General features: G+C 37.6%; 1 protein-coding gene and 1 long non-coding RNA gene across 3 annotated transcripts in view; one reads left to right on the top strand and one right to left on the bottom strand.

The window, feature by feature from the left end:
• The window catches only part of PIK3R1 (phosphoinositide-3-kinase regulatory subunit 1), a 60,472-nt gene that overhangs the window by 24,212 nt on the left and 17,171 nt on the right, over positions 1-19,089 (bottom strand). For both annotated transcript variants that reach the window (XM_063180882.1, XM_063180883.1), the window contains exons 3-4: positions 2,565-2,657; positions 1,149-1,223 (exon numbers count right to left, since the gene is read on the bottom strand). In XM_063180882.1, coding sequence (XP_063036952.1) covers positions 1,149-1,223; positions 2,565-2,657 — 168 coding nt within the window. The remainder of the gene's footprint in view (positions 1-1,148; positions 1,224-2,564; positions 2,658-19,089) is intronic.
• LOC134432308 (uncharacterized) overlaps positions 1-19,089 on the top strand; it is a 35,803-nt gene that overhangs the window by 12,327 nt on the left and 4,387 nt on the right. Inside the window, exon 2 of the long non-coding RNA XR_010031288.1 lies at positions 12,631-12,677. This is a non-coding gene — a long non-coding RNA (uncharacterized LOC134432308). The remainder of the gene's footprint in view (positions 1-12,630; positions 12,678-19,089) is intronic.

Genomic DNA, 19,089 nt, shown 5'->3' with positions numbered 1-19,089 from the left:
AATACATGTAAACCATGAGTTTTTAATCTCAAGGGGCAGATAAACCTTTCAAAAATTATAGCTCCGTTTAGAGACTTAAGAAAGGATTCAGATAAATAAGAAATGTAATCATATTGATGCCACCAAAAATCTGGATTCATGCAGACTGAAAAACATAAACACAACAGTGAAGAGGTTGCTGGTATCATGAGGCTGCTAGTACCACATGCCTATCTTCTTTCCCTGCTTGTACCCTTACAATTCTTCACTCCTACCACAATCAGCATAGGATAGGATGCTCTTTTATTTTGAAAAAACAGACAACTCAGAGTATAATTAGCTTTGTTAATGTTTGCAATTATTAAAAATGAGGAGACTAAATCACTGAGTGAGTTTGCTTTTTTTGTCCCTTTGGCAACAAGGCACGCAACCATTTCCATTTTCTACCCCTTGTACTTTTGCACTCTTTTAGGCAAATGAAAGCTCACACCACACATTGCATCCCAGCTTGCCAAGTCATGGTCAAACTCTCCTCCAACTCTCATACTGAAACAGTGCTGCCACTATATTCTGTCTTGAAGAAAAAATTAGGTATAATTTTTCAATTAATTCAAAAAAAAGAAGAGGAAATACATTTCAGGAAACTTGAACAGGTATGTGGTGTGGTTGCATTTTACTGTCTGAGAATTCAGCCTACAATATTAATTCAATTGTCTTTCTTCAGTATCACTCTGTAGCAGGTAGATAATGGGCTGCTATTGACACCCCACCTACTGGACAAAAAAAACGCACCACAGAACTGTATGTAAACAACTGGCCATTTGTTTACAAAATAAAAACCTGCAGCCTTTCAGGACTAATCTATCTTTATCTTGATTTTCAACAAAACATCTCATTTTTCTCAGTACAGCTAAACTGTCAGTCTTTGAACAAGCCACACAACAAGAGATTAAAATAAATACTCTTAGGAAAAAAAGGTGCAGCTGAGCCATGAAAAAAGACAACTTGTAAAAGTGAAAATTACTTTTCATATCAAGAGTAAAAGTTAGAAAACTTTTTTATTTATATATGTCTTTTTAATAGTATATTATTGAGAACCAGCACATATGTGTGAGAGTGGTCTGACCACAAAATCTGTCTAGTGCTTTAAGGAAGAGAACTGTACTTACCACACTCAAAAATTTGTCTTAATTCCACTGCGCTGCTTGAGCCTTGTGCTCCATACAAAGTTGAGTACTCCAGCCCTTCAAAACAAAATCAACAGGACATGTTCAGGACAGCATTAATATTTTGGTGACTGTTGCCCTGATGCAGCATATTTCTGTTTTGTTCAGTGAGTACTTACAGTATAAACTAGCAACATTCTTTCACCTACCACACTACAGAATGTGATTGCTTTTTTAAGGCTGTAAGACACCTCTTTGTGCACTCAAGCTGCTGTGTCTGCAGAAGGAGATGGCCAAAGAAGATCAGAGATGCTGGCATCATATTCTGTAGAATTGTCCGCTGGCCAACTACAAATGGCCAGGACTAGGAAACAGATTCACACTAGTGTCAGAGAAAGTATCTGTATATATCGCATAATGTGATAAAATAACTCACCTGAATTGTTAAGAGAAGACATCAGTAAAGTGTTTTCACATAAAAGATATTGTTTACAACTCTTCTACATCAGTGAAAATAGAGAAGACACAAGGAAAGAGACCATATGCAGAGCACTGATGATTTAACTCTATCAGTGGTGTCTCCTGAAAGCAGAAGCTCCTTATGCACACTTGTGCTAAATACTGGCCCTCCACGCTGGTATCAGCAAGCTTCCACTCTTTCATGAAAGGCTTACAGTCTTTTAAAGTGCCAGAGAAGTATGTTAGAACCCATGAGCCCAATGACAGCAGCCTGATTCTCGTCAGAATACCACTTTTGCTCTTGTTCCCCAGCTTAAGGCCTTAAATGAGCAGGACTCACAGAGCTGCTTCTTACCTCACCAGCACTATGAAAGACACATCAGAGGAGGTGCCAGGAAGATATAAATAGGGCAAAAGAAGTATGACATTGTAAGAGAAAGAGGAAAGCTTCAAAAGGATGGAGAGACATCAACACAGAAAAGCAGGTGAGGGAAAAAAACCATAAAAATAACACTGTCCGGCTCATTATAGAGCAGCAATAAGGAATTGGCTCCTGAAGAATAAAACCAGTTCTTGAAACCTTTTCATATTTTACTATTTTCTTTTTTCCCCTGCTTTGGGGCAAAACATTACTTTTTTCCCTGTGCCACCAAGTCAATGTTATGCTGGCATTTACATAACCAACTAAAGGTGCTTACTTGTTACAATACCAAACCCTTCTCCCTTACTTTCCAATAATACTTATGTTAATGATTAAATGCCATTTGAGGCAAGCTTTGGTTTTGCTCCTACAGTCCAAATAGCCTGTAATGAGCAAAAACCTTAACAAACGTTAAGGAGATTATTTTGGATGTTAAGTAATGTGATGCATTATCAGTTCTAGAAAGAGGACATGCCAGCTCTGGATCCAGTTCTTCACATAAGCAACAGAACATTTTGGTAGATCATTCTTCAGCCTACCTTTCTTTTCGATTGTCTCTACTATCTTGACAAGAATTGGTGGAGCAACATCAGGAGGTGTGAACTGCTCTGTAAGGTCTGGAAGTGAAAAAGCTGCAAAAAAAAAAAAAAAAAGAAGAGAAATAAGCCAAGCTGCAGATCAATGCAATTACTTTTATGAAAATCATGACATATAATGCAACTAGTTAATTTTTAATCACAGAACAAACATCCTGTTGTCAGTGCTGTACGAGAAAACAAGCTCCATAATTAAAAAAAAAAAAAAAAGAATAAAAATTATGACAACTACATTTTTTATAGCATTTTCTTTCAGGAACCTCAGTTCTAGATTCAATCTCCATATTGTCTAGGAAAAGAAAACACAATAAAAGTTTGCAGTCTATGGATGTGCAGAAATACAATGCAAGTAAGGAAAGAAAAAGTCTTTCTGTCTGAGATATTCACATACACTGTGCACCAAGTGAAGGGGCTATTAAACATATAACTGGCTGTGAGTGCCTGATCCCCTGGGTAAAACAGACTTAAAAAGGCCTGAAAGAGCAGTAGAAACAACTCACACTCATACACAAGCTCAGTAACTTCTGTGCATTTCAATTTTCCAGCATTATACTATTAACAGTAGCATTATACTATTAACAGTATAGTTTACTTGAAGCATGAATTTTCTACATGGACTGGTTAGGAATAAATAGCAGTATAATTGGAAAGGGACAATTTGCAGATTCAAACAAAACTGCACACAGGTTTTATACAAAGTCAGCTTTCATGCAATCTGGTTTCTAAATGGAAAGAACACACTCTTAAAGGTATGTTCTGGCTCTGTGAGTAAAGATCTATCTCTAAATACACAATTTTCCCCAAAAGAATAATTCAAAAGTTTTAGAGTGGTGCTGTTTAACACCTGGAAACAAAAATGTTTACATAAACTACTGCCAGAACCATCTGGCATAGTTTGATGGATTATGATTGATAAACAAAAAATTAATCATTGAAGCAAAAATTGTCCTTTGCCTAAGCAATGGTGATCTCTGCTCAATTAAACTCACCACGGACAGAGAGCAATTCTTGAACACACATACACAAAGGTGCCTATAAGGATACGCATAAATATATATACGCACACCCTCCACCCCTATTTTCAGAAGACTGAAACAAAATGATGATGATAACTAAGTAGAAGGAGAAAAAAACCCACAGAAAATTATGAACAGAGAGTTTTTAACTAAAAACTTTGAGATAACAACAACAACAAAAAAAATCAACTGAGAAAGAATATATATCAACTGAGAAAGAGAGAGCAGACAGTTTTGGCTGGTAATTCACCCTGTTTTGAATTACATAACTTCATTAAAATGCAAACAATTTTGCTGTGGTTTAACCCCAGCCAGCAACCAAGTCCCACACAACTGCTCAGGCACTCTCCTCTGGTGGGATAGGGGTGAGAGTCAGAAGGGTAAAAGTGAGAAAAGGTTAGCAGATTGACGTTTAGATAGTTTAACAGGGAAAGCAAAAGCCACATACAAAAGCAAATCAAGCAAATCAAGGTATTAATTCATCCCATTGGCATGAAGATGTTCAGCCATCTCCAGGAGAGCAGGGTTTCATCACTGAGTAAAGCAACCTGGGAAGGCAAACACCATCACTTTGTGCATCTCCCACTTTCTTATTCTTCCCCAGATTTACGGCTGAGCAGTGCTCTGTGGTATGGAATGTGTCTGTGTCAGTTGTGGTCAGCACTCCTGGCTCTGTCCCTTCTCAACTTCTTGTGCACTCCCTGCCTCCTCACTTGTGAGGTGGGGTCTGAAGCAGAAAAGGCCTTCACACTGTATAAACCCCACTCAGCAATAACTAAAATATCCCAGTACTATTAGCGCTGTTTCCAGTGTCAATCTGAAATGCAGCCCAAGGATAGCTACTATTAAGAAAATTACTTCTACCCCAGTCAAAACCAGCACAAATTTAAAAAACAGTAGGACAGCAAGGAAGGGACAGAAGTTTGGAAGTGTAGAGAGACAAGGAGTGAAAGACAATAGTATTAATACAAGTGAAGCATACTGGCAAAAAGAAGGAAAATTATGGTACCATAATGATGGAAATACTTTCCTAACCCATTCATAACTGATGGTATTAGAAAAACATCTGTTAGTCATAACAGTTTAACTTAGGAGGCCTGGAAGATAACCATTCAGGAGTTTAGAAAGAGTTGCCTATGCAGATCTCTGCCCTGTTGATGCTTTTTAATGACTTGAGGAAAATAAGAACAACTCCCACAGATCCAAAGAGCTCTAACACCTGATACCATACTCTGCAAGGACAAATAACATGCCTACATGCTAATGTCATTATAGGTCCTGGACAAAATAAAGGAAAACCTAAAACCAGGCTCATATAATGCAACAAAAGACAGCAGACAGCACTGTAATGAAGGATAATCTGCACAGTTTTTTAGAAGATAGGTTCTTTCCTTAGTGACACCTTTGTGAGCTGAAAAAGGCCAATGAGTAGACATAATAAACTCCAAAATTCTGCCAGATAGTTGGTTTAGTATAACACTCCGATTAAGCTAAATACAATGCAAGCATGTTATATAGGTATATTAAGGTAGAACCAAGCTACTCAGGGAGTAAATGGACTTTTCAGCTTTTTCCATCTTCAAATCATTTTCAGATTCCATTTGGAACATCTCTTTTGTATCTGCTTAATGAACACAAGATGGGCTCAAATGGAAAATGCTGCACTCTAAGTAGCCTCTGCTGAGGCATACTGAAATACAGACCAACAGATTTGTAATATTCAAATCAAATGGTTATTTTCAACTCCAAACTATGTATCTATCTTATGATATGGACAAATCTATTGAAATAATAAATGAAAGATTGGAGTGATTTCAAAGGGTATGCTATGAAATTTCTCAGATTGTGAGATACCAGTAGACTCAAGTGAATGTTAAGGGCTTAAAATGGATCCCTTACATGGTAGCAGAGGAAGAATATGTTTTAAGAACAGAGCTTACATAAATTGACCTATGAAAGTAACTTTCTGGTTCCTGAGGGAGCTAGTTACATTTAATTCCTCCCTCTTTCATAACATCAACAAAATTGCATCATCTCTGAACAAAGAAGTTCATTTTCTAATTCCAGATGGAGGCAACATGCAGCCACAGCCAACAGCCTAAACTGAAACAGAGGAAAGAGACAAAGAACGATAAATAGAGACAGAGGATGGAAGTCAAAACTGACAGACAGATGAATCCTATCAAGTGACAGCTTGGTGGTTCAGGGATGGCCCATCTAGGCTATTGAGCAGCACAGTGCTTTCTTCCATTAACCAAATTGTGCTTTGAAATGATGGCAAGACATCAACAAATACCTATCAAGAATATAGAGAAATATTAGAAATATACCTATTAGAAAAATAATTCTAATTTCCACTGATGTAGACTTTCTACACAAGGGGCAGAGTCCAAGGAAAGCAAAGAGGAGAACCCAGCCACAGGGGAAGAAGCCCCTTACAAGGTGAAGACAAGACAATACAGAAAACAGTTTGTCTCTGCAGACTTTACCTAAATTACCTAAGCAGAGAGGGCCTCTTCCTGCAGCCCTTTAGCTTAAAGCCAGGTTTTTATCATAATCTGTTACAAATATCTTTGTTGTAGAGTATTCATCAATCAGTAGTATTCTTACTTATTGAAACCCTTTTGGAAGCTATGCATTTCCCTTTATATTTACACAAAATAAGTAATGTATCTACAAAACATGCCTATGCAAACAAAATGCTGCATTGCTTAAAATGAAAAGTTTCCAAAAGTTTTCTGCTAGCATAAAATATGCATTTTAGGAGTTCAGAGGATTGCTGATGTCTCTTCCTTTCTTTATCCCATTCCTTTGCAAAACTGGAAACTTATATAGCCAAAGACATTGCTGAACTTTTAGATATGACATGAGACTTCAAGTGAATGACAATGCCTTCCATAAATACATAGTATGTAAAATAACTGTGTATTTGACTGAATACTCAGGATATTCATCTTTCTTTTAAGCTCTGCAGCAAAAAGACACAAACAGGTCCAAAACCTGCAGTTATCAGCAGCTTCGAAGTTAGAGAAGAAAACATCTAAGTCACATAGTTACAATGCTCAGCAATGTACACGAAAAACATTCACTTCATCAGCATGCTGAAGACAGCATGAACAAATTAAAATAATTTAACCTCCCACCTGTTCTAGGATTTTCCACTCACTGTGTCACCTTCAATTTAATTAGTGCACAACATCATACTGATGCTCAAATTTTGCTTCAAATTTCCCAGCTTTCGCACAAAATAGAAAATTAAGTTTGTTTAAAGGCAAAAGGCTTTACAAGACACATGTAGTCAGAAAAAAAAAAAAAAAAACAAAACCAAAAAACTCAACAGTACTCAAAGAACTGAAGCCATTTTATTACATTTATAGAGAAGACAGCCTAATTTGGGAATAGTGTGCTTCAGTTTCAAAATGCTGAGGGGAAATCTCAGCAGCCAAACTAAGAAAACTGCACCTAATTTCTGGAAATTTTTTTTTTTACTCCAAGAGCCAGAATAGAAATTATAATTAAAGAAGTCCTAATCCTAGATTATGTGTACCAGGAGAAAACACAGAATGCATGTTAAGATTTGCAGTGGAAAAGGAAGACTTTTTAGATAGGTCAGTTTTAGTAAAAGACAACTGAAAAAAACCTCACATGCAACCTGCATTTAGTACCTGATTTCAAAGTTGACTTTTTCTTTGAAGAATGCTGTAGGGCAGCAAAGATGTTTGAAGAACCATATCCACTCTAAAGAATTCGGGCAAATTTGTAGATGCCTTTGCTAAAAAATCAGTTTTTCATTAAAAGCAATATTTCTCCCCAAATGCCTCTGTTTTGTTACTTTTTTTCCCCTTCCCTTAATCCCAGGGTCTCCAAAACATAATGTTTCTCAAAACTGATCATAAGGAAGCTTACTCCACATTGTAAGGAAGTTTCTGATGACACTTAATAAAAGCTGGGTTTTCCACTAGCTCTATTTTTACCCTGCAACAGTGAGAATCTATGATGAGATGAACCACAAATCAAGAGTTCTCTCCAACCTGCAAACTCTTCCTTCTCCCTGTTACAGACAGGACTGAACAGCTCTAAGGCAATGGCAATGTGTGGAAGATGAGAGCATACCTTAGATTCAAGGGTTGCCAGCACAGCTACAAAGTGCAAGATGAAACCAGCACACAGCTGCACCTTTTGGAAGAGTTCTCAGTAAAAATATATAGAGTTAGTACCTGGCAATGACAAGTGGAAATTTAAAGCCGTAATTTGGCTTCAGATGATTCTGAGACATATCTTTCATTACTGCTAGAAGAAGAATGAAATTTAAAAACATATATAATAAAACCCCTTAAAATGTACAGTATGTACCATGAAAGGGAATTTAATTTCTAAATAATTACAGGAACTATATACTAACTCTACTTGAATTTAATTTTGAATTAAGACTACTCCACGAATGTTCTTATTTTTCCAGAAACAGCATTAAAGTTTGTGCACGCATTTTGCGCTTTTGATGACAATACAGCTCTATATAAAAGTCTACTATTTGCGAGCTCATGTCTTAAGATGATCACAATACTTATGCTGCATGCAGATATACTCTTTATGTTAGTGGATACAAATGTATCCATTAACATAATGATTTTCTATAGCTTTACACAGGTACCTTGTTTGGAAGTCATACAATAACTCCAGACATGAAAGGTTTTACCAGTACTTAAATCAGCTATATTAAACATTGGCATATTAATTAATGCAGAAGAAGAAATGCAAAGGTAAGGATCATGGTCAAGCAAGTTGTGATAATGCTCCAACAAGATTAGCCAACAAACTGTAAAGAAATGATGCCTGCTCAAGCACCTAAAGTACTTCTGCCAGCAGCACCATCCATTAATGCATTACCAGCTGTGGACAACGGGGGGTTTCCTACATAGTTCAATACCCATGCTTGCTATTGGAATTTCTGGGAAACACAGGAGCTTACTTTCTTGATTGAAATACTATTATTTCAGCAGTTATGTACTCTACTCTATGTATGGGAAATGGAATTCAAACAATGTGCCACTGTTATCATCCATCTTCCTTGAAACAGAATCTGAATTTCAATAAGGATTCATACTGTCTGAATTTAACAGCTTATCAGTATACAATGTTGAATTCTAGTGATGATGCATTGGAAATGAGGGCAGTTTGGCAGTTCTGCAGGCGTTTCAGGCAGTGGTATATATTAAGCTGTCCCATGTACCCCTCCAGGGTGCTGGCTGCTAGTGACTCCCACATCAGAGACAGCAGAGCTTGAGGAGATTGTGCTGGGAACACAGCAAAAGCCATGCCTGCAGAAACACAAATTCAGACCCTGGAAAGCACTAGGAGGTACGCCATCATACAGATGATGGCACAACCTGAAGCCTTTCCTGGCCCTGTGGTGTCAGCTGGTACAGATGCTGAGCCTCAGCCACCACCACCCTCTCAGCACCTGCTGTAATCAGCTGGAGAAGAAAAGGCCACATGAGCCTCACAAAATGTCTGAGTGAAAGAAGCTTTACTGACAAAAACCTCTTAATTCATAGTGAAAAGGAATTCTGTGATCTGCTAAATGTTCCTTTAAAAAGTAGTGATTCTTTGCAAAAAGTTTACGTACAACAGTATGAAAGACTAAAAAATCCCTCAACTCTTAACTCTGGAGAAATTTTCCACAGAAATCTATGCTTTGGTTCAGTGTCAGACCAACACAAAAGATAAGTCTGGTATTAATTAAATAACAAGGAGCAACTCATTTGATTTGAAGAGCTCAACCTTGCCTTGACATTTGCATTTTCAGAAAACCTAACTGTATTTACCAAAAGAACAATGTTCAGAACTGCCCAATTGCCATTAGCAAAAGGTTTTCACTGGGTAAAGAGGAAAGACAAAAAGGTGAGAGTGAAGAGAAAGTCAGTGTTACTGTGTGTCTCAAATAAATCAAGGACTGGAACAGATAGCAAATTCAGCTGCAACTGTTGGTAGAGAATACTTCTTAGTCCCTACTGAGATGATTTTGTTTGGCTATAGTTAAATGCTACTTTCAATGGCTGAAATCACCATTTAAAGTGTCAGGAGGAAGAGCTGTTTCTCCAGTACTGGTTTCATTAGAAAGATTTTTAAAACACAACATCATTCATGGAAAAATATGAAAGAGACTTAAGCATCCATGAATTTGATACATCATTACAAGCAACTTAATAAGTCTGCCAACTATTACTTGTCTCTTACTTTTGTGAGATGTCATCATTCAGGCAGGGTGCAGACTCAGAATATCACAGAAGCCTTGGCAGTAGAGAAGACTAGATTCAGGAGAACTGAAGACAGGTGAAGAGTATTGCAGCACTAGAAAAAGAAATGGTCATGCCCACCAACACTATGAGCCTTTGAGCTCAGAAGAAGTCCATTTATTATGGAGGCAAAAAAATGTCTGAGACTCAGGATTTATTGTGATATGAATGACCCCAGTGCTATGAAAAGAAATATGGAAAATGATGCCTGCTGGTGACCTTAAATTACTGGGGTACAACTGCAAAGCAGAATGAAAATACTACCACTTTATAATCCTTGAATATTATGTACCCAGGACAGCCTGCTTCTTCCACTGGCTAACAGGTGTTGGGTATGAACTGGAGGACAAGTGGTAACTTGATTTACATGTTTCCTTTTAACAGAACACTGAAGATTTTAGCCAGGAAATACAGATCTGTCCTGAGAATACAGTTTATTACATCTGCTGTCATTCCTCTTTTTTCTCTGTCTTCAATGATGGAACATCTGAATAAAGCCTTTCAAGGGCATTAATGGCAACATTTAACCCTCATGGCAAAACAGTATTCCAAGACTTTCAGACTTCAAATATCTTTGTAAAGCATTCATAGTTCTGATGTGATCCTACATCAGTAACACTGACAACAACTTATCCAAGGGGCTTATTCCAAAACGAAGACAACAGCAGTTCTCACAAGCATGACCTACTGACTCACCAGTCCCAGTGTACTGCCCAAAACAAAGCCAACAAAGCCAGATTCCTCTGTGCAAGATAGGTACTAACACATAACCTATACCATTGAAAAAGGGACCTCAAACCGACTTTTATAGAAAAATGTACAAAACTTGTCATAATATTATGACACTTAATAGAATAAGGCAGAAGGATCATTTTTTCAGAAGGATAAACACACATATATTAAGATTGGGCCATTTATAGTCCAACCCACTAAATCTAAAAGGGTCAGAAAAAAACCTGAATGTTACTTCATTTTATCCTAATTACACATAGTACGTCAAAAAGACAAGGTTACCTGCATAAATCAATGTTGTAACTGAGACCTACTTTGCCTAGATGCTTCTCAGGGTTATCAGCACACATGGAAGCAATGCTGTATGATAAAGTATCATGTGCATGGTGACTATGCAGGGAATTTTGGGGGCCAGGAGAACTAATTCCTCTCTTCATTCCAGTTTATGAAGCTGTGCCAGCTGCACTCTCGGGGCTAAAAAGGACAAGGGGCGGCTATGTGAAAAGGGGTGAAACAAGCCCTGGTAAATATAGATTACAAGAAAATAAATTGTAAAGAATAGATGGCAGGACTAGGAAGAAAAAAGGTCTGATTAGATCTTGAAAGTCTTACTCAATAAGATACCAATTCTCTGAAAGAAATCCAGGATCTTTTTACCCTTCTCTGTCACAAAAATGAATACTTGTCCTAGAGCTGCTGCATTATCAACAAAGAATTCCTCTAAGACAAAGCAAAATTAAAGTAGGGAAAGGAAGAACAAAGAGATTGTGTCTGGCTTGACGAAAGTTTAGTTGCAGAGATAAGCAGAAAAAACCACAAAGCAACATAGTATAGAGAACTTTATATGTGTGTCCTTTATAACAGTTTAATACTTTCAATAGTGGCTGATAATCATGTTTCACACTTATTAATTTAATATTTCATAAAGTCCTGTTTCTATCATCAGTTGAAAGGGAAGTGATAATGTCTGTACTGGGAAGAAACTCTGTATGTAATATTCTATCAGATTAAACCTCAATAACTTTATGAATTATGAGCTGTCAGACATTTTTCTCATCTGCTACAGAACATACTTCTTAGAAATAGAAGCTATAATTAAGACAACAGATGTTCTTTGTTGGCTTCATCTGAAGCATGGATAATTTTTTAAAAGCAGCCCATAGTTCAGACAGTATTCTGCTTCCCTCTATGGGTGAGCTTTTGCAATACTCTTTTTCCAAAAAGAATTGAATTTAATGGCTGCAACTATTTACAACTATTATTAGCATGATTAGAAAACATGAGCAGTACCATTCTGAGGAAAAAAAAAACATTAAATAAGTAAAATGTGCCGGCATCAAGTACACTGCATGATGCCATACATAATGCATACACAGTTTTGCCAAAGAAACTCCTTCCCCCAAAAAGCAAGCAAGAGGTGGGAAAATCACTTCCTTATTCAACTCTTTTTTCAAGGATCTGTGAGATAAACAGAAAGAAAAAAATAAGAAATAAGCAAGAATGTACTAAAAGACGTCTTTCTGCTTCTAAGTAGAGGAGGCACTCAAAAAGCTGAGGAGGATAGAGTGTGGGTCAGGATATACTTAGCTGGAGCTGAAAACCAAACAGGCTAGCACTGGAACTTTGACACTGCTGGCTGCCAGGAGAGGCACATCTCACCACCCTCAAGTGGTCTGGAGCATTGGCACAGCTTGAGGCTTCTCATGCTTTTCTCAGGCGTGGCAGACTGGTGAATAATTCCTTCTTACCCTTCACTCTCAGGGATCAACCTAAGCCCTGTGTGACATGCAGGAGCACAGCAGTAGTAGTGTTGTCACATTCCCATGAGCATCCCTTTAAATGGAAGGACAGGTTAACATCTCTAAATAGAACAAGCCAGCATGGATTTCAGTGCATGATTCCAATGACAGAGGAAAAAAATTAATAAGCTAACACCTGTTTTTCCTGTCTTGTTGACATCTGCAGGTTCCCTGCCAGCAGTTTTCAGCCAGAGAGATACCAGCAGATGAGAGGTAAGCTCTGATGTAGGTACCAAGTTACTACATCAACACATGCAAGGAGATGATGACAGACGACAGGAAAAAAAGGAACAGGACAGGGTCAACTAAATAACTGAAGCAATAAAGTGCAGAACTGCTTTTTTCATGAAGTGAGGCTTGTTATATTCCCTCCCCTTCCTTCAGGATGGCTGTTCCAGGACTAGAAAAGAACTGAGATCTGCAAGAATTTGAGCAACTCGGCCTGCTTAGTTCTCCTCAGAGAAACTAAATGACAATTTCAGCTTCTGACAGTGGTTTGACATGAAACCATACATACTATCAAGAAGGGAAATATATACCACCAAATGGTCAAGAGTAGTATTGATAGTGCTGGTGAGAGAACAAACAGCACATTCCACCAGCAGCTGCATCTTGTGACTTATTTATCAAGTTCCCAGTGCTTCAATGTTATTGTTGCCATTAAACATCCAGATTTTAATGGTGGTACATAGAAGTCCTTATTAAAAAAAAATTTGATAGTTCTCAAAACAAAACCTCCCTCACTGGCACTATGATTAACTAAGTATTCTCTTAGAACTGTTGCCAGCTGCCTTCCCACAAACTACCTCATCATTCCCAAGGATATTTATGCCATGATTTCTATTAACTTCTGCACTCTAGGCTTTTTTTTTTAACTAAGTAAGAGTGAAAATTCACTAAAAATATAATTTAGTGTAAAGTGACTAGATGTATGCTAATACATCTAGTATGTATTAGCAAAATTTACATGGTACTTTTGCTATTAGTCAAAATTTATGTGGTACTTTTGCTACAGTCACTCCATAAGGAATGAGCAGCAAAGCTCCCTCTGATGCCTGCCATACCACACAGACACATTAACAAAACTACATTGTAAGAGCATCAAGACCACCACCAAGGTCAAGCACTCAAAACTTAAGACCACAAAGAACTAAGGCTGCATGTTAAATTTCAGATCATGCTTTTGTCTCTTTTCATATAACAACATAGAATTTTCTCCATTAAATTACACTGCCCATTTCAGTGCACAAAGACCAGAGCTCTCAAGGGATAAAACTCAGCTGAATCACTGAGTACTTTAGCACCTGGAATATTATGTAGACTGTACAAGGACACATGGTCATGCAGTAGGCTTATATTCTCCTGTTTATTTTCCTCTTCAAACCTGAATTTTCTATCATCTCCTCTTAGAATGGCTTCCCATGTAAAAGTACTATGGTCCACAATTTGTTCTTGAGTTCTTCCTAGCAAGTGGGAGAGGAAATACATATTTGGTTTTTCCTGAAAACATTTGACACGTAGGAAAGAGGCAGTTGCCTATCTTTTTAAGGGAAGGAATGCTGAGGTCCATCTCAAAAGGCACCTGAAAATTGTGGTTCTGGCTGACTAGTGGAAATCCACAGTGAGACTATTTCAATGACCTCTATCAGATAAAACTGCATAGATAGAGCAAATTCATGTGCTGAAACCATTTTCATTTAAAAAGTAGTAACATGTATTTTAAAAAGCAGTATCATGTCTGGTGCTATCCTACAAGGACTACTAATCTCAATTCCCTTTCCCCATATAAATGGTGACAGTTAGAAACTGCAGTGCTCCAGCAGCATCTGCTCTTTGTAGCCAGGACAGGTCATGACGGTGGATGAACCTTCACTGTGAGATACCATGGTCACTGCAACACTGTTGAGAATGACCTGTCCTATCTCTAAAGGATCCTTGTTCCTTACTGTTGTGTCCTTTTTACCAGTAACAAAGTTTCTTATGCAGGGCAAACACTGGTTTGTGATAGTATCTCTGCTTGAGAAGAGCAGAATTTAAAGCATTCTCTTTTTATTCAATAACCATAATACATAAAAATTCAGGGCAGTATGTTGTTTTGCTCTGAAAGAATGCTTTGTTTTGTTACCTTTTTGCTGTGAAGAAACTAATGGGAGAAGAATAACAACAAATCCCTGTCAAACTATCCACAGACAAAAAAATCTAGAAGAAAAGAATAGACTCTTCACAGCTGCAAGAAAAGATAATGCATATTACTATGCTTGAGAAGTCAAGTTGTTTAGATCTGGAAGATTTACATAAAAGAACTGGCAGAAGCTGCTGATAGATAAAAGTCAACACTGCTCCTTCATCTTTTGGGAATTGTGGGAAACATTTGTAAGTACACAGAAAGTTAAAAATAATGAGTGTACAGCAGTCACCCAGAAAAAAAATGCAAACAATGGCAACAGCTCTCCAGCACGACTTTTATTCAAAAACTGAATGTGTTTCCAATCAAATCAAACATGTTTCCTCCTCTAAAAAAAAGAAAAAAAAAGAAAAGCTTACAGCCGTAGCTGTAGCAACAGAATACAGCAATACAGCAATGCTGAAAGGCAGACTTATAAGAAAGTAAAACTGGATTAATCCTTACAGCCATTAAACCATTGGGTGATCTGACATAGTTACAGAAACAACATTATTAGGAAAATCCTGGACTGAATCTATAGAGAGGTAATCCCACCATCCTCTTTACCTTCAGATGAAGAAGAAAACTCTAAGTCTATATGTAATAAGATTTTTTGACCCATATCATACTCCTGTGGAGATTTCTCTGCATAGCAGTATCAGTGTTATTTTCTTATTCCAATATATTTCATACTACCAAGATCCCAAACCAAAAAGATGTCATACAATATCAAGTACATGTACTTAATGCATGAACCTAAAGATCTCTCTTTCATTAATCATTGTTTGTTCACACTTCTCTTCTGAGGTAGCTTTAATTCAGACCTTAGCACTTAGGGAGACAAATGAATTTCATGAACCTTTACAAAGCTGTCAGGGCTCCAACTGGTTAACTAACTCTAACTGGCAAAAAACCTTCATTTGTGTACTGACCATCACACTGTGTTATGAAATTCACATAGTGTAAAACCTGTTTATAGAAAGTGTATAAGAAAATTGACAATGACAACAAAGATGATGCTCATGAAAAACTGGCTGTTTTTACATCACCATCTGCAAGCCAAGGATTAACTGAAGTCAGGGTAAGAAGGTATGGAGCAGGATTTCAGTCTGCAGTGGGTGCATTCATTTGCAAAGAGACCAAAAACAAGAGACAAAGCCTCTCTAAGAAAACATAAACACTTCAAATCCAAGAAATCCTTTTCTAACCTTACAGTGTTAGAGTGCCTTGTGGTCTAAAACAAAAAAAAGTCTCTCTCTTGAAAACCAGTGGTAGAAGAGTGAGACTGAACAGAATAGGATGAAATAACCGAAAGAAAGATTTTGTAAGTGAACTTGGAAGGTGTAAGCTACAGAAGGGCAAAAATAGAAAAACATAAATCTGGTTAAGAACTGACAACATGTTCCTAATGATCTTTAGCTCAGGTGAATCAAATAAAAGCAGCTCTTTCATGGAGTAAATGAGGAGGCAGAAGCTCTTTTTAGGTCCTCTACAAAGACCCAAGAGATAAGCAAGAAGCATTTTTGATCCATTGCTTCCATTCCTTACTTCTGCTACTCAGCAGATGCCCTACACTGACCTACTCCAGCACAGTGGAATGTGCTGTAGACATTCTCCAACTTTCTTGTAGAAAATTCATGGGTAACAGGATCAATGCTATCTCTGAACTTAGAGGACTACTAAGTGTATACATGAGAATGACAAGAAAAACTAATGTCTTGAATATTTAAGTACTGCTCATGTACCACTCCTCTAGAGGTCACACACATAAAACATACAAATCAGTTTTTCCACCATCATGTGCCTGCCAGGAAAGTTAGCTGGTCTTCTAACCCATATCTGAAAATACAGTGGCATTATCTATCTATATATTTATCTCCATTTCCACATATGTACAAAGCTTAAAGCAAAACTCACTCAATTGACTTGGAATGTTGCTTATAGGATGCAATAAAGGAGTAAAAATACATTCCTGACTTGAGCAAGATGTGATCAAACATGTGAAAAGGCCTTCTAGCTATGACTCACTAAGAAATGGGTGGGGGATTGAGAGGCTGAAAGGCTGCTGGCTGACTGGAGTAAGCCTTCTTCCACACTGGCCAGCAAGGACTGAGAATTGTCTATTCTGTCAAAATGCCAGGTATATATTGCTTGTTTTCCTGCTACCCTACCAGGTGTGGGGGCTGGGGGAAAGAGAGAGAGAGCGAGAGAGGAAAGAAAGGAAGTCTTACATTTATGGTCTTTTTGTTATTGTGCTCCAGAGGAATCCCTTGATCATCTTGCCAGAAGAAAGAACCAGTTACCTTTATTTGGCCTTAGCAGAAGGGAACACATTTTCCTCATTTTGTTTGCCTTTTCAAAATCTATCTGTCTGTCTGTCTATCTATCTATCTATCTATCTATCTATCTATCTATCTATCTATCTATCTATCTATCTATCTATCTATCTATCTATCTATCTATCTATCTATCGGCTATGCCAGAAGGCAAAAGGGTATCTCACTTACTTCCAGAAGGAAAATAATTCCAAAAGAACCAGCTCCCTGCTGAGAACAGGAAAAAGAGGAATACACTAATTTTAAACTGACCTGATTTTTCTAAAATGCATATGACTCCTTGTTTTTAAGCACAGTTCATATGAACTGCCTGCATGAAGCTGGAAAAACTTGTCTCCTAAACAGTTCACATGTGGCAACTTCAGAAAACTTTACTGAGGAGTTTACAATATAAAGCTCCTCAAAAATGGCAGCAGACAGCTGGTCTAACTCATCTAAACTCTGCTATGCCACCACCGTGAGAGGTAATAGGTCCTTTTTATTGCGGGACCTATTACCTCTCAAAGGATTCTAGTCTTTCATGGTAAATATGCCACTTGTAGTCTCTAAAATAATTTAGATGTATCAGTATGAGCAATCATCTAAACTCTGGCCTTTTTTAAAGGGAAATTCCCTTTTATTTTTGCTTTTTTTGGTGGTTTGGGTTTTTTTCAAATAGCATATTTCTTGATCTCTCAGGGGAGCCAGCCCTTCTGCTTCTCTTTTTCTTGTTTCAGTACATCAGTCTGCTTTTCACCTGTCAGCTTCCCATACTTCAAACCTTGCTCTCAAACTGAGAAGTAAGTCTTAGGGGACAGAGCAAGGTGGCTGGTTATTCTATAATGGCATTCAGGTAGGAGTGAGCAATACAAAAAACCAAGTCAAAATGCTACTCTGTGTTGCCGTAGGTTGAGGAGCAAGACATCAAGAAAGTCCAAGGCCACAGGTGTAGACTTCTCTAGCTACACATACTCAACTTGCTCGTCTGCTGATTACAAAATGTTGCAGGATAGTTTCATTCCAAACTTGAATGCATAAAGACTGGGTTGGGAGTTTATTTTATTTTTTTCCCAGAATAGCTACAAATTACATATCGCAAAATTAAATGCAGAAATTTAACATCTACTGGGAGTCAACAGTGGAGTTTTGAGTCATGCTAATAAAGAGAAGAACAAAGTTTCATAGCCTATTATAGCGGCCACTTACGTCACAGTCTGACAGTGCTCTGTAAATATCCTAGACAAACTGTGATTTTTTTTTTAAATTTGAGTCAGAAAATAAGCATGGATTAAAGATTTCTGACAAGCTGCAAATAGGTAACCAAATAATACTTATCATGATAAAAAACACAGTATTTTCCAGAACATTAACTTCATACTGAAATAAGAGAATTTCATGTTTTTACTTCTGCATGGCTATCAACTTGAGCCCAACAGAACAAATTGGAACCATATTCAAATCTATTTTTTCCTGCTCGCTTTATAGCTTCCCCACGCTTTCTGCACATTACATGTTCCCTCTCTTTTGCTCTCAGCATTTGGACTCTCTCCTTCAGGCATTCTGTAATCCTGCCAGCCAAAGAGCTTTGCTTTTAGTGAGTAGATCTGCCAACTTAAACACCAGTCTCCTAAGGCAATCAAATAATGAAACACACATGTATGTACTTGCACATAATCTGTCAAATACCTCTCTAGCCCACTACAAATGATTTTTGCAATCTGGGGTTTTCAGAGGAGCATGCATACATACATAGTTTTCAAAGATCAAATGCCATGGCTCTCCAGAGTTCTCTCTCTTGTTTGTACACTCAAACCCAATGACCCTGCAATTTCCATATTAACATCTAAAGATATGAAAAATGAAAAACTTAAAAACAAAAAGATCTTTGTGCAGAAAACTTCATAGGGAGTAAGAGCAGAAAACTTCATATGGAGTAAGTATATCCTTCAATTTCTCCAATTTGGCAGAAGTCTCCTGCAAGACAGCACAGATTCCTCCATGGCAGAACACTCCTTCCACGTTTCTAGTGCATCTGGAAAGTTAATGAATAACCATTCCAGGTGTCAAGAGTATTTTTCATACCTCCCTCATTACTCATCTGTCATCCACACTTGATGTCTCGACTTCCACTTTCTAAACTAGTGTT

Source organism: Melospiza melodia, chromosome Z, assembly GCF_035770615.1.
Source record: "Melospiza melodia melodia isolate bMelMel2 chromosome Z, bMelMel2.pri, whole genome shotgun sequence".
Classification (NCBI taxonomy): Eukaryota; Metazoa; Chordata; class Aves; order Passeriformes; family Passerellidae; genus Melospiza; species Melospiza melodia.
Note: the sequence above shows the minus strand (reverse complement) of the source record. Positions and strands in the feature narration are given on the sequence as shown.